General features: G+C 40.8%; 1 protein-coding gene across 1 annotated transcript; it reads right to left on the reverse strand.

Moving 5' to 3' along the window:
- Positions 1-7456: 7456 nt before the first annotated feature.
- Positions 7457-10422, reverse strand: LOC121763092 (protein SMAX1-LIKE 3-like). The gene is made up of 3 exons (XM_042159156.1): positions 9170-10422; positions 8899-9076; positions 7457-8421 (listed from the first exon to the last, which is right to left on the reverse strand). Exons 1-3 carry the CDS (start codon positions 10279-10281, stop codon positions 7585-7587), a joined length of 2127 nt encoding a protein of 708 aa, XP_042015090.1. The 5' UTR covers positions 10282-10422; the 3' UTR covers positions 7457-7584.
- Positions 10423-19931: the final 9509 nt, after the last annotated feature.

The raw sequence follows: 19931 nt of genomic DNA on the forward strand, positions 1-19931 counted from the left end.
CAGCAAGACCGCCAAAACGGCCGACATGTGGGTTTCATGATCCTGGACGGATGGACTGTAAATCAAGATATCGTCAAAAAAGACAATGACGAATTTACGGAGCATCGGCTGGAATATAGAATTCATCGTCGCCTGAAAAGTGGAGGGCGCATTTGTTAGTCCGAAAGGCATCACCAGGAACTCAAAGTGGCCATCGTGCGTGCGGAAAGCGGTTTTGAACACATCCTCGTCATGCATCCGAATTTGGTGATAGCCCGATCTTAAATCCAGCTTTGAAAATACTCGTGCTTTCCCCAATTCATCGAATAGCTCATCTGCCGTGGGGATTGGAAAATGATCTGGGACCGTTGCCTTGTTCAATGCGCGATAGTCAATGCAAAAACGAAACGACCCGTCTTTTTTTCTAATTAATAGCACGGGTGACGAAAACGGGCTACTGCTTCGCTGAATTATCCCTTGCTCCAACATCTCACGAACTTGGCACTCTATCTCGTTTTTTTGGAAGTAGGGATATCGATATGGTCTCACATTCACCGGTTTAGACCCCGGCAGCAAATGAATCCGGTGATCATATTGCCTACTCGGAGGCATCTCCGTCGGCATTCTAAAAATCGGTCTAAAACTCTCCAATACACCCGCTATTTCCCCCGGTAAATCTGGCGGAAACTCCTCTGACGTCGGTGCCGCGGACTCCAACTCCAGTAAGGTTATCTCAAAACATGCTGCCACCTCCGAATCAGCATGTAATGCCAGTATAGACCGAGCGGCCAGGCGCTTAGGTGGAACCGTGATGCCCTGCAGGGTAAAGGGCGCACCATTGTGGGTGAATTCCAAAGTCTTGCTGGCGAAATTTGCGGAGATATTGCCCAGCGACTCCAACCAGTCCATCCCTAATATCACATCTGGACCGTGAATTGGCAAAATATGAAGGTCCACCACGAACTCGGATCCCTGCACTTTCAACGTGGTATGCTTCGCTATGTGAGTGCATAGTAAAGCTGCCCCATTACCTACAAACACCCTAAATGGTCGCATTGGCGACAAGGGCAGATGTAACCCCTCCGCGATATTCGGGTGCAAGAAGTCCCTGTCGCTTCCTGTATCCACAAGTATGACGATCTCCCGATCCTGAATCCGTCCTACCACCCTGAGTGGTCGCGAACGACGGCCCCCGTCCAATGAGTGAATGTGCGCCACCTCTGTAGGCGTCTCCTCGTCTGGAACATCGTCATTCCCCGCATCAGATAACGCGTCTTCCTCAACCGCGTAACATAGTATGCGTTGCTTACATACGTGGCCCACCACCCATTTTTCCGGGCAGTGCCAGCAAAGGCCCAGACGTGAACGTTCCGAACGTTCTGCTTGTGACACCCGAATCAACGGCATGCGCGGCTGGTCCTTCGCGCGCAGAGGTTGTCCTGATTGCGGGGTTGCGCCTACAGCCGTGCCTTGCGTCTGGATTGGGCCCGAAGGGCTCGACGTGGGTCTGCTATCACGATTCGGCCACTGTCTGCGCTGGAAAGGCGCCCCGGAATGCTCGTTGGCGCGGTTGGGTTGTGTATCCGCGAGTTCCAACGACAACGCCATGGCTGCTGCCAACGACGGTGGACGACGTAATGTCAGGCGCTCTTGCATATCCGGCTTCAGCCCCGCTACAAACAAAGTGAAAAGTTTCGCCTCCGGAACACCCCGGACCCGATTTAGGTACTTCTCAAATGTGTCATGGTACTCCAAAACTGAGCCGGTTTGCGTCAACTTAGCGATCAACCCAAAGTAATCTTTGAAGCTTTGTCTGTCGAAACGGTGCCGAACATCCTCTAAAAATTCTTGCCAAGTAACGAACTCGTTGTTCGCGCAATAATTGAAGACCCATTCAGATGCCGGTGGATCGAATAACATAACTGCATAGTGAAGACGTTGGGCATCGGGCATCATGACGTGATTAGAGTAGTATTGCACCCTGACAATCCAGTTTGTTGCCTCGCTCCCATCAAATCTGGGAGGCTTCATCGAAACCTGGTTCCTGTCAAACCCCGCCGTGGCTGGGTGATATCGTTGGGGGGGTCCCAACACGACGGTGGCGTGTCGGTCCGCTGCTGCCACCCACCAAACGCGGGGCGGCCATATCGATTCCCTGGCGGTTCCCATTCAGCGCCTCCGGTAAACCTGTCGGCGCGACGACCCCTCACGTCCGACTCCAATTCTTGAAAGCCGATATTAGGGTTTCTTGCGCGGTAACCCTTCTCCCCCGATTTCCTCCTTCTGAATTCCTCGTATTCCTCCTCGTCTGTCGGGTCGACCCCTAGGGACGGTTCCCGCTCCCGCGACACCACCGGCTCCAAACGATCAAAGCGGCGATCCGCCGCGTCTTTCCATTGATCAAATCTTTCCATCTTGTCCAAAATACGATCAAGTTTGTCATTCATGGGATCATCGCGATGCGACTCTCCTTGTGGACGACCCTCCAAATCGCCGTCGTCGATATCCTGGCACTGGAAGATCTCGTTCCGTCGGATGTTGAAATTCGGCCGACGAGAAGCACCGTTAGGGAACGTATCCGGGCGATTAACGCCCCACACCGATTTACCGTTATTGTTGAAACGACTCATGAGTTCATCAATGAAAGCACCAGATGTTAAGGCCTTTCCCCTCAACTACGATCAAAGACACTCTCCGGCGCCCTGGCAGAGGGTCGGCGGCTGTCCAGACTTGGCTGTGCGCGAAAATCTTCGTCGGGCAGCAAAGATTCTGGGTTGCTTGGTTTGTAAGTCACGAAAGTAGGGCAATTGGATTTTCTATTATGATCAAAAAAAATATGACAAAGCCCTATTTATAATCTAAGGACCCTAGGGTTGATTCGACCTCCTAGTCATCTCGGGAAAGAATCAGCAAAGAAAACCCGAAACGGAGCTTATAACCCGCTCGACTCGTACGTAAAATAAATAACAAAAATAATATTCTTGAAAATAAAAACAACCGAAAGTAATAAAAATAAAAGTCAAATAAAAAATAAAAAGAAGCATCAAACGCCACGCTTATTTGGAGACGAAGTCTCCCAACCTCTCGGGCGGTCGTCGGTTCCTTACCGGCCTCGTTGCCGCGACGGAGTCCTGTTGCGGCTGCTCAACGTGCTCAATTCCACCCGTCTCCGGTTCCTCCACGACGACCGTCGTCCTCTCCGGGCTGGGGGGTTGTAGGATCGTATCATTTAGCTGGCATGGGAGTGCCCTAAGGCCCGTGTTGAGAATGATCTAAAGTTGTTCAACATCACTATTTCTAGCAAAAAAACAGCTTATGGAGCTACAATGGCTGTAACAAAGTAGTACTAGCGACATAAGAGCATCCACAACCTTGCTCTTGCCAGCGGCACGGTTGTGGGCCCGGACGGTACTATTCATGCCTGCTCTCTGGCAAGAGCACAACACCCACAACTGTGCTCTTCCGCAAGGACGAGCACAATTAATTTAAAATTCAATTAAACAATAACATTTCCATAATATTAAAATTCATTTAAAAATCACAATAAATATTAAAAATGACAAATAAAATTAAACATTACATAATTAAAATCCTAAAAATGAAAAATTACATAATTAAAATCCTAAAAATTAAAAATTACATAATTAAAATCCTAAAAATTAAAAAACCCACTACTCGTTGCCGAATTTCGCCCACATGTGGTTGATTAGGTCTTCTTGTAGTTGATTGTGGATTCGAGTATCGCGCATTGTGTGTCTTGTCTCGATCCTCTGGCCAACCGTCGTATGCTCTCCTCGGAGTGGGGGAGACCTCGCTGTTGAGCTTCCGGCTTCGTCCTCGTCGTAGAAGCTAGCCGCCCTCGGCCCTTCGTCGGCTGTAATCATGTTGTGTAATATAATACACGTGAACATGATGTCGGCGATATTATTCACGTACCACAGCCGAGCCGGAGCCTTCACAATGTTGAATCGAGCTTGAAGGACCCCGAAGGCTCTTTCGACGTCCTTCCGCGCTGACTCTTGACGCTGCGCAAAAATAACCCATCTCAGGTCGTGCGGGTTGTGGAGCGTCTTCACGAACGTCGACCACCTTGGGTAGATACCATCGGCGAGATAGTAACCCATGCGGTATGTATTTCCGTTGATGGTGAAGTCGATCGCCGGTGCTACACCATTCATCACATCATTGAAGAGTGGTGAAGAATAGAGCACGTTCAAGTCGTTGTTGGATTCGGCAACGCCGAAATATGCATGCCAAATCCATAGGCGATAGTCGGCGACCGCCTCAAGGATTAGTGTTGGGCCGCCGCCTTTGTGACCGCTTAAGTGTTGCCCCCTCCAAGAAGTCGGGAAATTCTTCCACCTCCAATGCATGTAGTCAATGCTGCCAAGCATTCCGGGAAAGCCATGGACTGATTCGTGAAGACGAAGCAACCGTTGGCAATCATCGGTGGTGGGTGCCCGAAGGAATTCATCCCCAAAAGCAGAACGAACGCCCTCGCAAAAATTCTTTAAACAAAGGATTCCAGTGGACTCACCGATATGCAAATACTCGTCGAAGATGTCGGTCGTTTGCCCAGTAGCGAGTTGTCGGATGGCACACGTACACTTCTGCAACGCCGTGATACTTTGCCGGCCGGCTGCATCTACACCTGTTTGAAAGTATTCAACACGTGCGGACAATGTGTTGACAATTCGCATGAACAAGCGCTTTGACATGCGAAAACGGCGCCTGAAGTAATCTGCCGGAAACCGCGGATGGTCGGCAAAGTAGTCGGCAACGAGCCTTTCGTGGGCTCCCTCCCGGTCACGATGGATGTAGCGGCGATTTGATCTAGTGCGTTGAGGAGGATGAGCGGGGGTATTCGCCGCGACATATGCTTCGTAAGCGGCACGGTGTTGTTCGTAGTATTCTTGTTCTTCGCGCTCCGCTTCCGCCATGAGATGAGTGAAATCCATTTGATGTTTTGAGTGAAGGTTGAATGTGTTGATAGTTTGTATAAGAATTATGAATGAGAGATGAATTGATGTGATAAATGAGTGATGAATGTGTGTATTTATAGATGATTTTGGGAAAAAAAAATCAAAAAAATTCAGAAAAACGGGGAAAAACGGCCATATTTTTGGGATTTGGAAAATATAATTTTTTTATTTTTTAGCATTATTTATAATTAAATACCGATTTTAAAAAAAGTTTGAATGCAACGGCTACGCCGTTGCCCAATCCCGTGCCGCAACGTGTGCTTCCGCTGGCACGGACGTGCTCGATACATCGAACAGCGCCGTGCCAGCGGCGCGAGCGCAGCGGCGGCGGATGGCGTCCGTGCCAGCGGCGCGGATGGCGGTGGCGACGGACGCCACCGCTGCGCATGCTCTAAATACTACTCCACGCCACCGCTGCGCATGCTCTAAATACTACTCAAATCTGGAAAAACTTAGTCTTTAATAAATAAACAAATATTTTTAAAAACACGTTACGTGGACTCGAATCCAAAAATTTTGCCTAGAGGCAATAATCGCTCTACTACTAGCCACTATGCCTAGTTGCACACACATAATATGCTAAGTACATTTTTAACCCGTGGTATAGTAAAATTTATATCTATATTTTTTAAAATAATTTTTGCCCCACTTAATAATAGTAAGAGCATCCACAATGGCACCTAGCGCACCGCCTAGCCGAGCGCCGGCGCTAGGCGGTCGCTAGGCGAACCATTGGAGGATCCGAAAACCGCCGAGCGGTTTTTCGGATATCAATTTCGCCTAGCGCTAGGCGGTCAAAAACCGCTGGGCTATGCGCTGGGCGATCCGCTCGGCTCCATTGCAGCGCCCGGATCGCCCAGCGCATAGCCTAGCATATTTTTTATTTTTAATTTTCGAAACACTATATATACGCGGTTTGCACTTCATTTTCATTCGCACCACTTGTATTAACGAGTACTCTCTCTATCTTAATTTTTATAATTTTTTTAATTTATTGTACTTTTTTTAAAAAATTAAAATAGTATTATTAATGTTTCTCGTATATGTCTCGTAAATTAAATTCCGTATATTGTGTTATTAGTGATGTGGCTATTGATGTGGCTGAGCTATTTATGATGTGGCTAGGCTATGGCTTGGCTATTTATGATGTGCCAGGAGGATTTTTAGTATTGTTGATATGACAGGAGGAATTTGTGACTAGACTATGACTGAGCTATTGCTGGGTTATTTCTATCGTGGATGCTTTAACAGACTCCAAACGGCCTTTTCCGTTGCATTTGTTCCCGACCTCGTAAAACAAAAAGAGAAAGCAAGATATTTTATCTCAATTTTTAAGACGTTATTTTCCATTTTTGTTTTGTTGCTTTTTTTTTCTAGTAGTTTCTTCTTTTCTCGTTCATTTGCTTTGTGTTTAACATACTCGTCACTCCTCGAAGTCTGCACATTAATTCACAATTTAGACGTTGAAATCCTAATGATTACCCATTTAAAAAAATATAAATTTTAATCAACATAATTAATTGGTTTTCAGCACCTCATCCCTCACATTATTACACGTGAGGTCAAGCCGATCCTCGGCTAGTTCCCTAGTAGTTTAGTTCCTTGACTTTTGAGAAGAAATATTAATGGGGGATACATTTGGAAATAAAAATCTACTACTACCATTTTCTTAAAATTTTGAAAACGTAGAAAGAGAATTTGAAATTAACTTTACCATTACCAACCTTTTCGGAACGGGCCGAACTCCTTAATCAAGAACTTTGCTCGCGGCTTCTATATTTTTGCTTTCTTTTTTCTTTGAGGGAGTTGATCTTCATTCTTCAATATTGAGTAGATAAAAAATGTCGGTAAAAATTTATGATAAAGCCAAACTAGTCTAAAAGTGCAATTGATGGAGTACTATTCATTTCTATTTTGTGTTTGAGACTTTATATTTTCCACTTCAAATTTTTATTCTTTTAGTGCTACTTCGATATTTATTTTCTACTTAAAAATTATTGATAAGTATTCAAGGGAAAATAGCAAAAAAAACCCATAAAAAATTGTTCAAATTCTGATTTATCCTCTAACTTTAAAAAATAACTAATTAGTACTAGTAATTAATCAAAACTTTGACGTGTCTCTAAATTATCCCATGGAATTAAATTTTGGAAAATTGAGCATGACATGGGCTGAAATTGAGTATGACGTGAATGCAATACATCAATTTTCCAAAAGCTCAAAAAACATGAAGTATTCAATTTCGCCATCCACGTCATAAGTTCTCGTCGTCCATGTCATGTTCAATTCTCCCAAATTCAACATTATGGGACAATTTAGAAAATCGTCAAAGTTACAATTTAATTGGTCATTTTTAATGTTAAATGGTAAACTAGAATTTGACCAAACTTTATGATTTCTTTTACTATTTTTCCAATGCCCAATTACTCTAGCTTAAATACTACTACTCCAAGTCTCAGTATGAACGCACAAGGTTGAGCTTATTCGTACTAATATGTAGGAAAATATTATGGATTAAATTTATTTTATTCGACTTAGAAATTATGATGGGAACTGAGAATTCTATTATACCCAATTAAATAACCCAACTTACCTAGAAAATGACTGAAAAAAAAAGAAAAAACTACCGCAAATCCTGAATCTTAAACACTACGCGCCTATCAACATTTTCAAGAATTCCCAAATCATCATCATCATCATCCTGATCTTGAAACGACATATTCAAATCCAAGAAACCGCCCGCCTCCTCCTCTCCTCCGCCGCCGACCTCTTTCCGATCATCGCTAGGAGAAGATACCCTCGATCTGGAGCTGAAACTCTCGCAGCTCAACACAACAATGGCATCGCAGAGGCCAACCTCCTCCCCACTCTGATCAACTATCCTCCCCTTCTCGATCGCCCGCTTGATCCCCATCTGCAAGCAGTGATCCGCCTCCTCCAAATCCTCCACCAAGAAAACTCGGTGTGGATCCACCGCCACCGCCGCCGCAAACCTATCGATGAAGCTACTGCACTCGTCCCTCCCCCGCTTGTTCCGGCAATCCGAATCCACGAAGCTGCTCAATCCGAATGATGCGAAGTTTGAATGTGATCCGAACACGATCTTGGCCAGCTCCCTGGCGATCTTCTCCTTGGCCTGGTTATGATCCGGGCCGAGGAAAAGGAGCCATGTCTCTTCTTTAACGTCGCTGCTCTGGCTTTTCCTCCTCAGCATTCCCGACCTGCATTGCAGGACCGTCCCCGCGATTTCAGGGATGATCTCTTTCTTCCATGGAACCTTCTCCTTCAGCGCGTTGCATAGGAGATTCAGATTCTCTGCGTTGAATTCTTTGAACCTTTGTGCTCCGTCCGTGTCCATGGCATCTCCGAGTGATGGTGGTGACGAGGAGGAAGGTGTTTTGTGAACTGAGCTGCAGAATGAGTTCCATTTTTTGCATAGCTCCTTCATCGCATCAGATTTCTGAAATCAACAATTAGTTATTTATTGCTATGAAGTAAACAAGTAAGATAAGACAAAGAAGGACTTGTGTGCATGCACTGGCATAGTAGTAGTATGGTTAGTGCCTGATGTCAAAGGTCTCCTGTTCGAATTATGAATGTGACGTGGCCTTTAATTTTTTTTAGTTTATTTATCAAAAAACTAAGAGGAAGGACTAAGTGAAGGCCTTGCACTACATAAAGCATGATATTTATCCCGTTGTCATTCGGTAACTATGATGCACGGCAACAATAATCGAACGGACATTCCCTGTCGGTGAAATTTTACCAACGTACAATTAATCAAACGGACAAATTGTCTACCAACGGAAATATCCAACGTGCAATTAATCGAACGGACTTGTATAACAACGGAAATGTCGTCCGCTTTTTTGTAGGGGTATATGATTATTTTTGGACTTTATAGTATACAATACTAAAACACGAGATAAGTAGGCACCTGGTCTTTGTCATTTAGTCTTCTACTTTCATCTTTAAGCCAAGAAGGCAATCTCGACAAGGCTGGGCCGTTAGCACCGGCTTCCAAGTCTCGTACTTGGCCGTGGAATTTCTCCGAACATTCCACACAACAAGAAAGTTTCATCTCTCCATTTTCTCCACCTTCACTCTTCTCATCACTGAACCAATACACAGAAATTTCTAAATAAGTATTTACACACTCATAATCAACTTAGGTTATAGTAATGATAAATCTTGGAAAACAAATATACCTGTGGGAAACAAGGGTGAAGGCCAAGCTATTAACAGGAATGGTGAGAGGATGGAGCCCCCAAACAGTTTGCAGAGAGTGGTAGCCATTTCTACACTTGATGTAAGTTTGGAATGTGGCGATCCCCATCAGCCAAAACCTCTCCATTTCCCCAACGCTCCAAACTAATCTCCCAATCTCCATGATCATGTGCTCCACAGAGCAGTAGTAGCTCTCTTCCCTCTCCACATAATCACTGATCCATTTCAAATCTCCTAGATACAGCACCACCCCTCTCCTGACAAGGCTCTGCACGAGGCGCGTGAGCTCCCTTATCTTCAGCTCCACCTGGTCGCGGTGGAGGTTGCTGAACGTGTAGAGCGGCGGGATGCTTATGAACTTCACCTCTTTTAACGACTCCGCCACCTCCCCTCTCTCTACCCTTTCCATTAAAGCTTTCACTGTATCTTCTAAGCTGGATGTGTTCTCTCCCACTAAGGCCAAGCTCCTTTTCTCCTTCTTGAATAGTAAAGTGTTGATTATGACATCCAAATCTTCATTCCTGGCTTCTGCTGCCGGGATGGCTGGAGATGAGGAGAGGGTTTGTTTTGGTGTAGGAGAGGGAGAGGAGGAGGTGGAGAGGTGCAAGGAGATTGCTTTCTCAACGTTGATCTTGACCTGCGTGCTCGAGAACCCGGCCTCTCTCATGACCCTGCTCACGCTGGGGTCGTCGAGGATGGAGATGATGAGCTGCTCGAGCTCGATCTTCACTGCAAGGAGAGGCTGCTGCTGCTGGATGTTGTCGCCGCGGCGCTGGTGGGCCTGGGCGCGCTTGAAGGCGGCGACAAGGGCGTTGGAGATGGCCGGGGCAGGGGAGGAGGAGGCCGGGAGGCGGTTGAGGGCCACGTTGAAGCAGAGCTCGAGGGCCTTGCACTGGAGGGGGTGGGAGTGGGAGTCGAGGCATGCCACGCGGAAGAGGCCGCCAGGGGAGGCGGAAAGCATGGTGTTGGCCACGTGGAGTGGGGTCACTTGTGCATGGCCACGGCGCTTCGCCAGCACCACTGCTTGCTTCACCATCCCGGCCGCCTCCGCCGTCAGGGCTTGCTGCACCGCAGAGCTGCCGCTAGCTCTCATTTTGCTTCAATTACTAGTTATGTTGCATGAAAACGGAAAAAAAACATTAGTGGATGTTGTGTGTGTGTGTTTGTTGTTGGGGAATTTCTTATGAAAGACTATTAAATATAGATAGAGGAGAGAATGGGAATTCTTTTCTTGTAGATGAGGTAATTAAAATAAAATAAATTTTTGAATAAAAGTAAAAGTGTGTTATCCGATTTGTGACACTTATGTTTGGATGTGTAGGAATACATACATATATGTATGAGGAATAATGTATGGTTGTGATGGCAATTATAGAAATAGTGCATTAGTCCAAAGTCGAATGTTGCAGTGGGAAAGTGGAATGCATGTGCTGACAAGGAGGAGGAATACCAAAGGCAAATCAGCTTTATCTCTATCTCATTCTTTCTCCATACATTTTATAATCATTTTATTCTATGCATATATTTATTGTGGTGTTAGTGGGACTCTACCTTTCATGCAGATTATACACTACTTAAATTAATAGTCACCATTTATATGATTCCTTAGCTCTTTTACACTTGTGTGATGGAGTGATTGCAATTTGTACCATGATTGTTCATCCTTATGAATGTGAATACCACTAATATCTCATTATTATTTCTTCATGATTCTATATTAGAAATTTGGAGTCGAACATAATTTACTTGACATTTATCAATATCTACTATTCTCAAATTATTGGAGAATGTTTTATCATTATAACTAGGTGCAACTTTTTCTTTTTTCCCAATCAATGCAGGTGGTCGTAGTTCTATAGTTATCTGAATCGGGTAAAAAGTTTTACAAAATTTTTTTTCCAAATGATGAATACATTAACGCTTTAATATTTTTGAGTAGTTTGTGGGCACAAACACAAAAAAAATAAGTATGGCAGAATGAATAAACACAGAAAACGAGGAGGTGAAAAAGTGAAGCAAGGTGTGGGGGCTGTCTGTTTGAAGGAATCGGGAACTGTGTACGATTTTGCTTCTTCAACCAAGCGAATAAAGCCTCTCTCCATTTACCTAAAGTTTATAAAGCTTTGCATGCAACCTCCTTTTCTCTATTTTGCATGGGGATTATGAACATCCTAACCATTCCCTCACCCCTCTCTTTCTCTCTTATCATAAAACAAATGATTAATTAGAGTGGAACAAGCCAATGCAACTTCGTTGTATACTAAATTTTAAAAATTGATTGAGTATCAGTTATTGATTTTGAATTTTAAACGGTCTTGATTGCAATATGCAACGACATTTGTGATATTATTTTTGATGCGCTAAAAGTATGATTCTTTGTCGTGTTGAAGTATATGATTCATTGTGGTTAATTCATTTCCAAAAACAATTGAAATTTGAATAGACCCACTTTATATCTCTTAAGTAAACAAAATTAAAGGTAATTTGTTGCTGCATCAATTGTGATTACAACCACTAGAGGACAATTGTAAAAACTAGTGAAATTTACGATTTTATATTTCAGTTTCAAGAGTTATGGAATTGACTAGAAATTAATAAAAAGTTGTGATTTAAATGACAATTATTCCCAAGGTTGAAAATTTTATTAAGATTTAAATAAATTTTAATTGCACACGTTCGCATGATAAGTTTTGCATGCAAAATTAAAATATGTAAGTATGAAGTATCTGAGCATACTTTCAGTACACTGATCATACAACACAAACATATGCATACTACTCCGTATCATATTTCATTTGTGTAAGAAAGTATAATTAATTGTTGTATGGAGTATCGTTCATTGTTGTGCTGAGGTATTTTTGAATTATGGTTGGTGTAGATTTGTTTTCGATGGTGGGAGAGTGAGGGTGAAACAACCAGCGTGAGAGGGAGAGAGGGACAATTGGGGTATTGAAATTTTTTAACCAAAATAACCACTGTTGATGTAGTTCCAGCGAAAGACGCCAAAACGTCAATTGTGTTACAATAACGTGAAATTCGCATAGCGCTTGTGAAACAGCTGAGGAGTGGTCTTTCTATTGTTTTTCTCGATTTATTTTTAATTTTCCCTGTTTTTGTTTTATTTCCTTTAAATTATTTCTATTGTTTTTCCGGATTTATTTTAAATTTTTGCGATTTTGCTTTATTTCCTTGAAATTATTATGGTTTCCAAACCACTTACAAATAGTGGATTTCATTGAGACTGATCACATCTCCATATATATATATATGTATACAATTAGATGCATTATTGTACATATGGAATGGCTCATAATTATTTAATTTACATCGACTTTATTTTTGGGGCAATACCTTGTTTGAGCTGCGTCCTGATTTTTCTCAGCGTGTAGGTATAGAAAGATGAACCCATGCATTGGTCACCATCCATTTCATATCAATCTCTATCTTTGATATTCAATTCGGATAAGAAATAAAAGGGATGAAAAGAATATTAGTATAACACAATAATTTAGCAACCTAATTAATGAAATGGATGAAAAGAACAACTCAATAATTTTCAACTTAATTAATCATTTACATCTCTCTCTCTCTCTCTTAACCTAATGCTTTCTTAAACACAAAGAAAGGTCAAACGACAAAGCCAACACTTCAATAATATACATTGTGAAAATAGTAAAGCTAGAAACCATAAATAGCTAGGATCAAAATTCTGAGTTTATTTATGTGTTCTACTTCTAGGAAAGGAGAAAAGTGCACTTTAATTCTATGTAGAAGTGAAGAAAAACTGAGAAGGTTCTGCTCAGGGGACCCAAGACATGATAAATTCTGCAAGCAAGAATATTTCGAAATTGTTGTACTACTCAAGATTTGTCTTATCCCTACATTTATTTGTATACATGTATGTATGCATGAAAACAGATACATACATGTACAGTATATTTGTATGTATGAATATGGGTATGTATAAATCACCTTGATTTTTAGGGTTTTTTCCGTATGTATTGATGTGCGCCTTTTCATGTATAAATATAGCTAAGTATTATCTTCATTCAAAGGTAGTCTCAGTCAAAAAGGGGTCTTCCTATCTTTGATGGCCTAAAAAGACATCCAAATTAAGAGCACCCAAATAAACTGTATGAATTATGAAAAGTTCTCTACTACCACTAAAGCACTCTCGTTTGAACCAAATTTAACTCTCTCTCTTTATGTATATATGCTCCTTTTGATAACTATTTGACCCTTGCTTTGATGTCTCCCTAAGTAAAGAAACCTTGTTCAAATAGGTTAAATCTAGATAAAGCTACCAAAACTATTGGTCATATTAAATTTAATTATCTCTTCACATATCTAGCTATCTAAATTCTCTTCACCAGTCCACACTCTACACTATATTTGTTGAGAAGAATAAAAGAAAGTATGCGTGTGTGTCAGGAGATAATAGAGGATTAGCACCCCCACTAATTATCTTTTCTGTCTCTTGCTTAAAGTAGATTAAAAGCACTATTAACGAAAAGCAATGTATGGCACTATCTACTCAAAAGACTTAAGCTTTTCGACCTTCAAATACGCGTAAAGTGGCCATGTGGGGGCTAAAGCGATTTAATTTCTTTTCTAAAACACATTGATTTAGGTCTTCTAAACTAATTATGTGAGAGCGAATATATAATTATGCACAAAAAAGTTTGTATTTGTTGGTGATGATTATCTAATTTAACTATAATTAAACAAGTTGGGCTAGCTTGAATGTATCTCCGAATTAAATAAGTAATGTGATGAAAATGACATAGCCTTTAGGAGATAGATCAAGATAGATCAAGATTAAAGTGAATGACTACATGTTTTAGATTAATTGGCCTTTGATCCCTTTTTTTTATTGCAGCGTTTCGTTGTGATACGTATATTTGATTCGGTTGTAGGAATATTTATTCCTATATGTGACCTATGTAGATATTGGTTTAATAATAAAGATCAAGTTCAAACATATCAGTTGGATTCTAATATGAAAGACGATACCGTGATGGATCGATTTCGATTAAAGAATTAGAATCGGGTGTATTGATAACCCTCTTCTCTTGCCTTGCATAAATGATATAAATATGTGTATATTAATGTGTATAGAATATTAAAAGCTGTAGGATAAATCTGATGTTTATATGAAAAGGTGTGAACGAACGGACACGACTCTTCTTGAAAGGTTGTGTGTTGCCTATATATACAATCAGATTTTATAGCTTTAGAGACACAATTTTACTACAGAATTCTATATACAGAATAGTCATATTGATATTGAATTCTTCTTCATCAAAAGAATTCATAAAGGAAAGGCCAAAGAGACGAAAAGATCAACCGCAGCTTTTAGGGGAAACATCAACTCGTGGAATACAACCCTACATCAAATATAAGCTATGGATGGAGGTTGGTATATCATCTCTTTGATGTGTTATGTGTTATGGTTGAATTAATACGAATCTAGAATGTGATTTCGGTATAGAAATCGGTAAAGCATCAAAAGATGGCTAACAGTTGGTATCAGAGCCAACCTAGATTTGTTAATTCACCATATTAAGTGTTCAAAATTGAAATATAGATGTTTATGTTTCATTTTGATGTTATTTGGTTCCGCTGCGCATTGGGTGATTGTTTCATGGAATGTTGAAACATGAAAATCGAAGGGAGAATTCAGAATACAGAGAAAACGCCCGACCGGGCGATAATATGCCCGGCCCGGGCGTTGTCAAATAGTGCGTCGGTTGACAAACGCCCGGTCGGGCGTTTAGACGGTATACAAACGCCCGACCGGGCGAACTTTCTGGAATCATCGATGCTAAACGCCCGACCGGGCGTTTAGATGGTATAAAAACGCCCGATCGGGCGAACTCTCTGGACTCACCAATGACAATTCCGTACATGTTATTTTTTAATCCTTTTAAGTTGCATATTGATGTTATATGACATGTTAATCACCAAAGTGGTCTTGTTATATGATATTATGATTATGGAAAATGATGTAAAGTTATTTATTTATTGATCATGATTAAAGGATGCTAAATGATATGAAAGTTGATTGGTCAATAACTTTATTATCTATATACTTGGAGATCACCCAAAGGTGGATCATTGTATATAAGTTAATAAAACGAAAAGGATTAATTTTGTCTACAGTATCACATGTAGTATGTATACCCAAAGGCAACATGGTTATTTGATATGTGTATGATACGATTGATCATTAAAGTATATTCTAGCATCGATGATAGTATGTGTGTTTAAGTATTGCCCAATGTTGCTTGAATGCATGTTGTTTAAAGTTTATTACAGTTATCTGAATCGGTGTTTAATGTTCAAAGCACTAATTGTAAGCATGTATAAATGTTGCAGCTTCGTTTAATATATATGCATCTGCAAACTCTGTCGTAAAGTTCAATGGGCAGAACTATGGTGAATGGTCAGAACAGATCCGGTTTTCACTGGGTGTTATGTCACTTGACCATGCCATACTTACGGAAGATGAGCCTGCAGCCATTACGGAAGAGAGCCCCGAAACGGACAAGTCTCGATATGAGACTTGGGAGCGCTCTAACAGGCTAAGTCTCAATCTTATGAGGATGACGATGGCGGAAAGTTTTAAGCCATCTATGCCTAAGACAGAGAGTGCAAGGGAATTCATAGAAAATATAAAGGAGTGTTCACAATCGGAATTGGCCGACAAGTCAATTGTAGGGAGCTTAATGAGTGAACTCACTACAAGAAAGTTTGACTGGTCACAGCCTATTCATGATCATGTAACACACATGTCAAACTTGGCAGCAAGGCTCTCGACCTTGGGAATGGAGGTTCACGAACAGTTCTTGGTTCAATTCATCATAAACTCTCTTTCTATTGAATTTGGCCAGTTCCAGGTGAATTATAACACCATAAAAGATAAATGGGACCTTAAAGAACTAAAGGCCATGTTGATACAAGAGGAAGGGAGATTAAAGAAGGTGGGTGGCCAAGTTGTGAATCTAATGGGTCATGGAGGAGAAAGCACCAGTAAGGGAAATGCAAGTAAAAGGGACAAACGCAAGGATTCTTCTTATCCTAAAGGTCCCGAAAAGAAGATCCAGAAGGAAAGGAAGTGTTTCTTCTGTAGAGAAACGGGACACTTCAAGAAGGATTGTCCGAAAAGAAATGCATGGTTTGATAAGAAAGGTAAACATAACAGTTTCGTTTGCTTTGAATCAAATCTTATTGAAGTGCCTAATAATACTTGGTGGTTAGATTCCGGTGCTACTACTCATGTGTCTCATATTGAGCAGGGATTCAGTACGATCCGACCTATAAAAGGAAGTGAACAATACTTGTTCATGGGAAATAGGATGAAGGCACAAATTAAAGGCATCGGGACCTACAGACTGATCTTAGACACATGATGTCATATAGATCTTAAGGAATGTCTCTATGTACCAGATTGTGCTAGAAATCTTGTATCTGTTAGTCGGTTGGATAGATTAGGTTTTAAAATCAAGTTTGTAAATAGTGTATTCACATTGTACAAAAATGATTACTTCTATGGAAGTGGTACTTTGTTTGATTCACTCTATAGTTTCAATCTTGATGCAAAGTTTTCTGAATCCTTGTTTAATATTGAAAGTAGAGGCATAAAACGTAGTATGTCAAGTGAATGTTCGGCTTACTTGTGGCATCAAAGACTAGGTCACATATCCGAAGAAAGGATAATGAGGTTGGTAAAGAGTGAAATTCTTCCTCAATTGGATTTTAGTGATCTAGATATGTGTATAGATTGCATAAAGGGAAAGCAAACTAAACACATAGTAAAGAAACCAGCCACAAAGAGTTCTCAACTTCTTGAGTTAATTCATACTGATATATGTGGTCCTTTTGATGCACCTTCATGGGATGGTAGAAATTATTTTATCACCTTCATTGATGATTTCTCATGATATAGTTATATATATATATCTATTGCGTGAAAAGGCTGAATCGGTGAATGTCTTGAAGATATTCATAGATGAAGTGGAAAGACAATTAGATAGAAAAGTAAAAGTTGTGAGATCAGATAGAGGTGGTGAATTCAGCGGAAATTTTAATGAGTCTGGACAATGTTCGGGCCCATTTGCAAAGTACCTCAAAAGTAAGGGATTTGTGCACAATATACAATGTCCGGTACTCCGCAGCAGAATGGTGTAGCGGAAAGGCGGAATCGTACTCTTTTGGATATGGTTAGATGCATGTTAAGTGGATGTAATTTACCTCTTTCGTTGTGGATTTATGCATTAAGGACTGCAACATATATGCTTAATCGAATTCCTAGTAAGGCAGTTCCAAAGACCCCTTTTGAACTGTGGACGGGAAGGAAACCGAGTTTAAAGCATATACGTATTTATGGTTGCCCTGTAGAAGTAAAGTTGTATAATCCACATGAAAAGAAATTGGATTTAAAGACGGTCAGTGGATTCTTCATTGGCTATCCAGATAAGTCGAAGGGATATACATTCTATTGTCCTAACCATAGTACGAGGATAGTTGAGACGGGAAATACTAGATTCATTGAAAACAATGAAACTAGTGGGAGTGATGAACCTCGAAAAGTGGACCTTAATGAAGTTCAAGAAAAGGTTGTTCATCCACCTTTTGTTGCACCTAAGATTGTTGTTCCTATTGAGCAATATGAAGTGCATAACCCACCTGTTGAGATTGAAGATGAATCAGTCATAATTCAAGAACGGAATGATGAACCAATAGAGCCTTTAAGGCGATCAGTAAGGGAACGTCGATCGGCCATATCGGATGACTATGTGGTATATTCCGTTGAAAGTGAATGTGACTTGAGCATTGATAAAGATCCGATTTCGTTCCAACAAGCCATGGAAAGTGACAATTCTGAAAATTGGTTAAATGCAGCAAAGGATGAGATGAAATCTATGAGCGATAATGATGTTTGGGACTTATTAGAATTGCCTAAAGGTTTTAAAGCCATTGGTTGTAAATGGATCTTTAAAACGAAACGTGATTCGAAAGGTGACATTGAAAGGTACAAGGCTCGCCTTGTCGCCAAAGGTTTCACTCAAAAGGATGGCATTGACTACAAAGAAACCTTCTCTCCAGTTTCAAAGAAGGATTCTTTAAGAATTGTGTTGGCTTTGGTGGCTCATTATGATTTAGAGCTTCACCAAATGGATGTAAAGACGGCTTTCCTAAATGGAGTACTTGAAGAGGAGGTATACATGAAACAACCCGAAGGATTCATGATAGAAGGACAAGAAGGTTTAGTATGTAAGTTGAGAAAGTCAATATATGGACTCAAACAAGCTTCTAGACAATGGTATATAAAGTTTAATGATATCATTGTTTCATATGGTTTTGTAGAGATCATCGTTGATAGATGTATCTATATTAAAATCAGTGGGAGCAAGTTTATTATATTGGTCCTATATGTTGATGACATTTTGCTAGCTGCAAATGACATGAGTTTACTACATGATGTAAATAAGTATCTCTCTTTGAATTTCAAAATAAAGGATATGGGTGATGCATCTTATGTGATCGGAATAGAGATATTTCGGGATAGATCACAAGGATTATTAAGTTTGTCTCAGAAAGGTTATATCAATAAAGTCTTAGAGAGATATAGAATGGACAAATGCTCCGCAGGAATTGCTCCAATTCAGAAGGGAGATAAATTTAGTAAAATGCAATGTCCGAAAAATGAATTGGAGCGTAAGGAGATGGAAAAGATTCCCTATGCATCAGTGGTTGGGAGTTTGAACTATGTTCAAACATGTACTCGACCAGATATCACCTTTGCGGTTGGTATGTTGGGTCGATATCAAAGTGATCCCGGAATGGACCATTGGAAGGCTGCAAAGAAAGTCCTCAGGTACTTGCAAGGCACCAAAGAGCACATGCTTACGTATAGAAGATCCGATCATCTAGAGGTAATTGGATATTCAGATTCAGACTATGCCGGATGCGTTGATAGTAGAAAGTCAACGTTTGGCAATTTGTTCCTTTTAGCCGAGGGAACAGTATCATGGAAAAGTGGAAAGCAGTCTGTCATTGCTACTTCCACTATGGAGGCCGAATTTGTGGCATGCTTTGAGGCCACTGTTCACGGATTGTGGTTGCGGAACTTTATTTCAGGGCATAGAATTGTCGACTCTATAGCTAGACCGCTGAAAATTTATTGTGATAATTCCGCAGCTGTCTTCTTCTCAAAGAACGATAAGTACTCGAAGGGTGCTAAGCACATGGAGTTGAAATACTTATCGGTTAAAGAAGAAGTGCAGAAACAAAGAATGTACTTTGAGCATATTAGGACGGATATGATGATAGCGGATCCGTTAACTAAAGGACTACCACCCAGTATGTTTATTGGCCATGTAGAGCGTATGGGTATTATAGATAAAGCCTTGCTATTTTAGATGTGTGCTCATGTATTGTAAAACACTCTTGTGAATTCAATAAAAGTTATGTTTCTGCTTGTTTATATGTTATCATTAAAGTTTGTATACAGTATGGATATTTAGATAACATATGTTGAATTGAGAATTAAAGTTCATCTCAATGAAAGGTTTATTCATATAAAGTTAGAATTGATTTGTGATATATGGAAGGAATCATGTCGACTAAATGATTGTGTGACCGCCATGATTCAATCAAGTCTAGCTTTATAGGTATTTAAAGGATATATGAATTTGATTGTAAAGTGCGCATAAAGGATTATTAAACCATTGAAAGCTA

This window comes from Salvia splendens, chromosome 13 (assembly GCF_004379255.2).
Source record: "Salvia splendens isolate huo1 chromosome 13, SspV2, whole genome shotgun sequence".
In the NCBI taxonomy this organism is placed as follows: domain Eukaryota; kingdom Viridiplantae; phylum Streptophyta; class Magnoliopsida; order Lamiales; family Lamiaceae; genus Salvia; species Salvia splendens.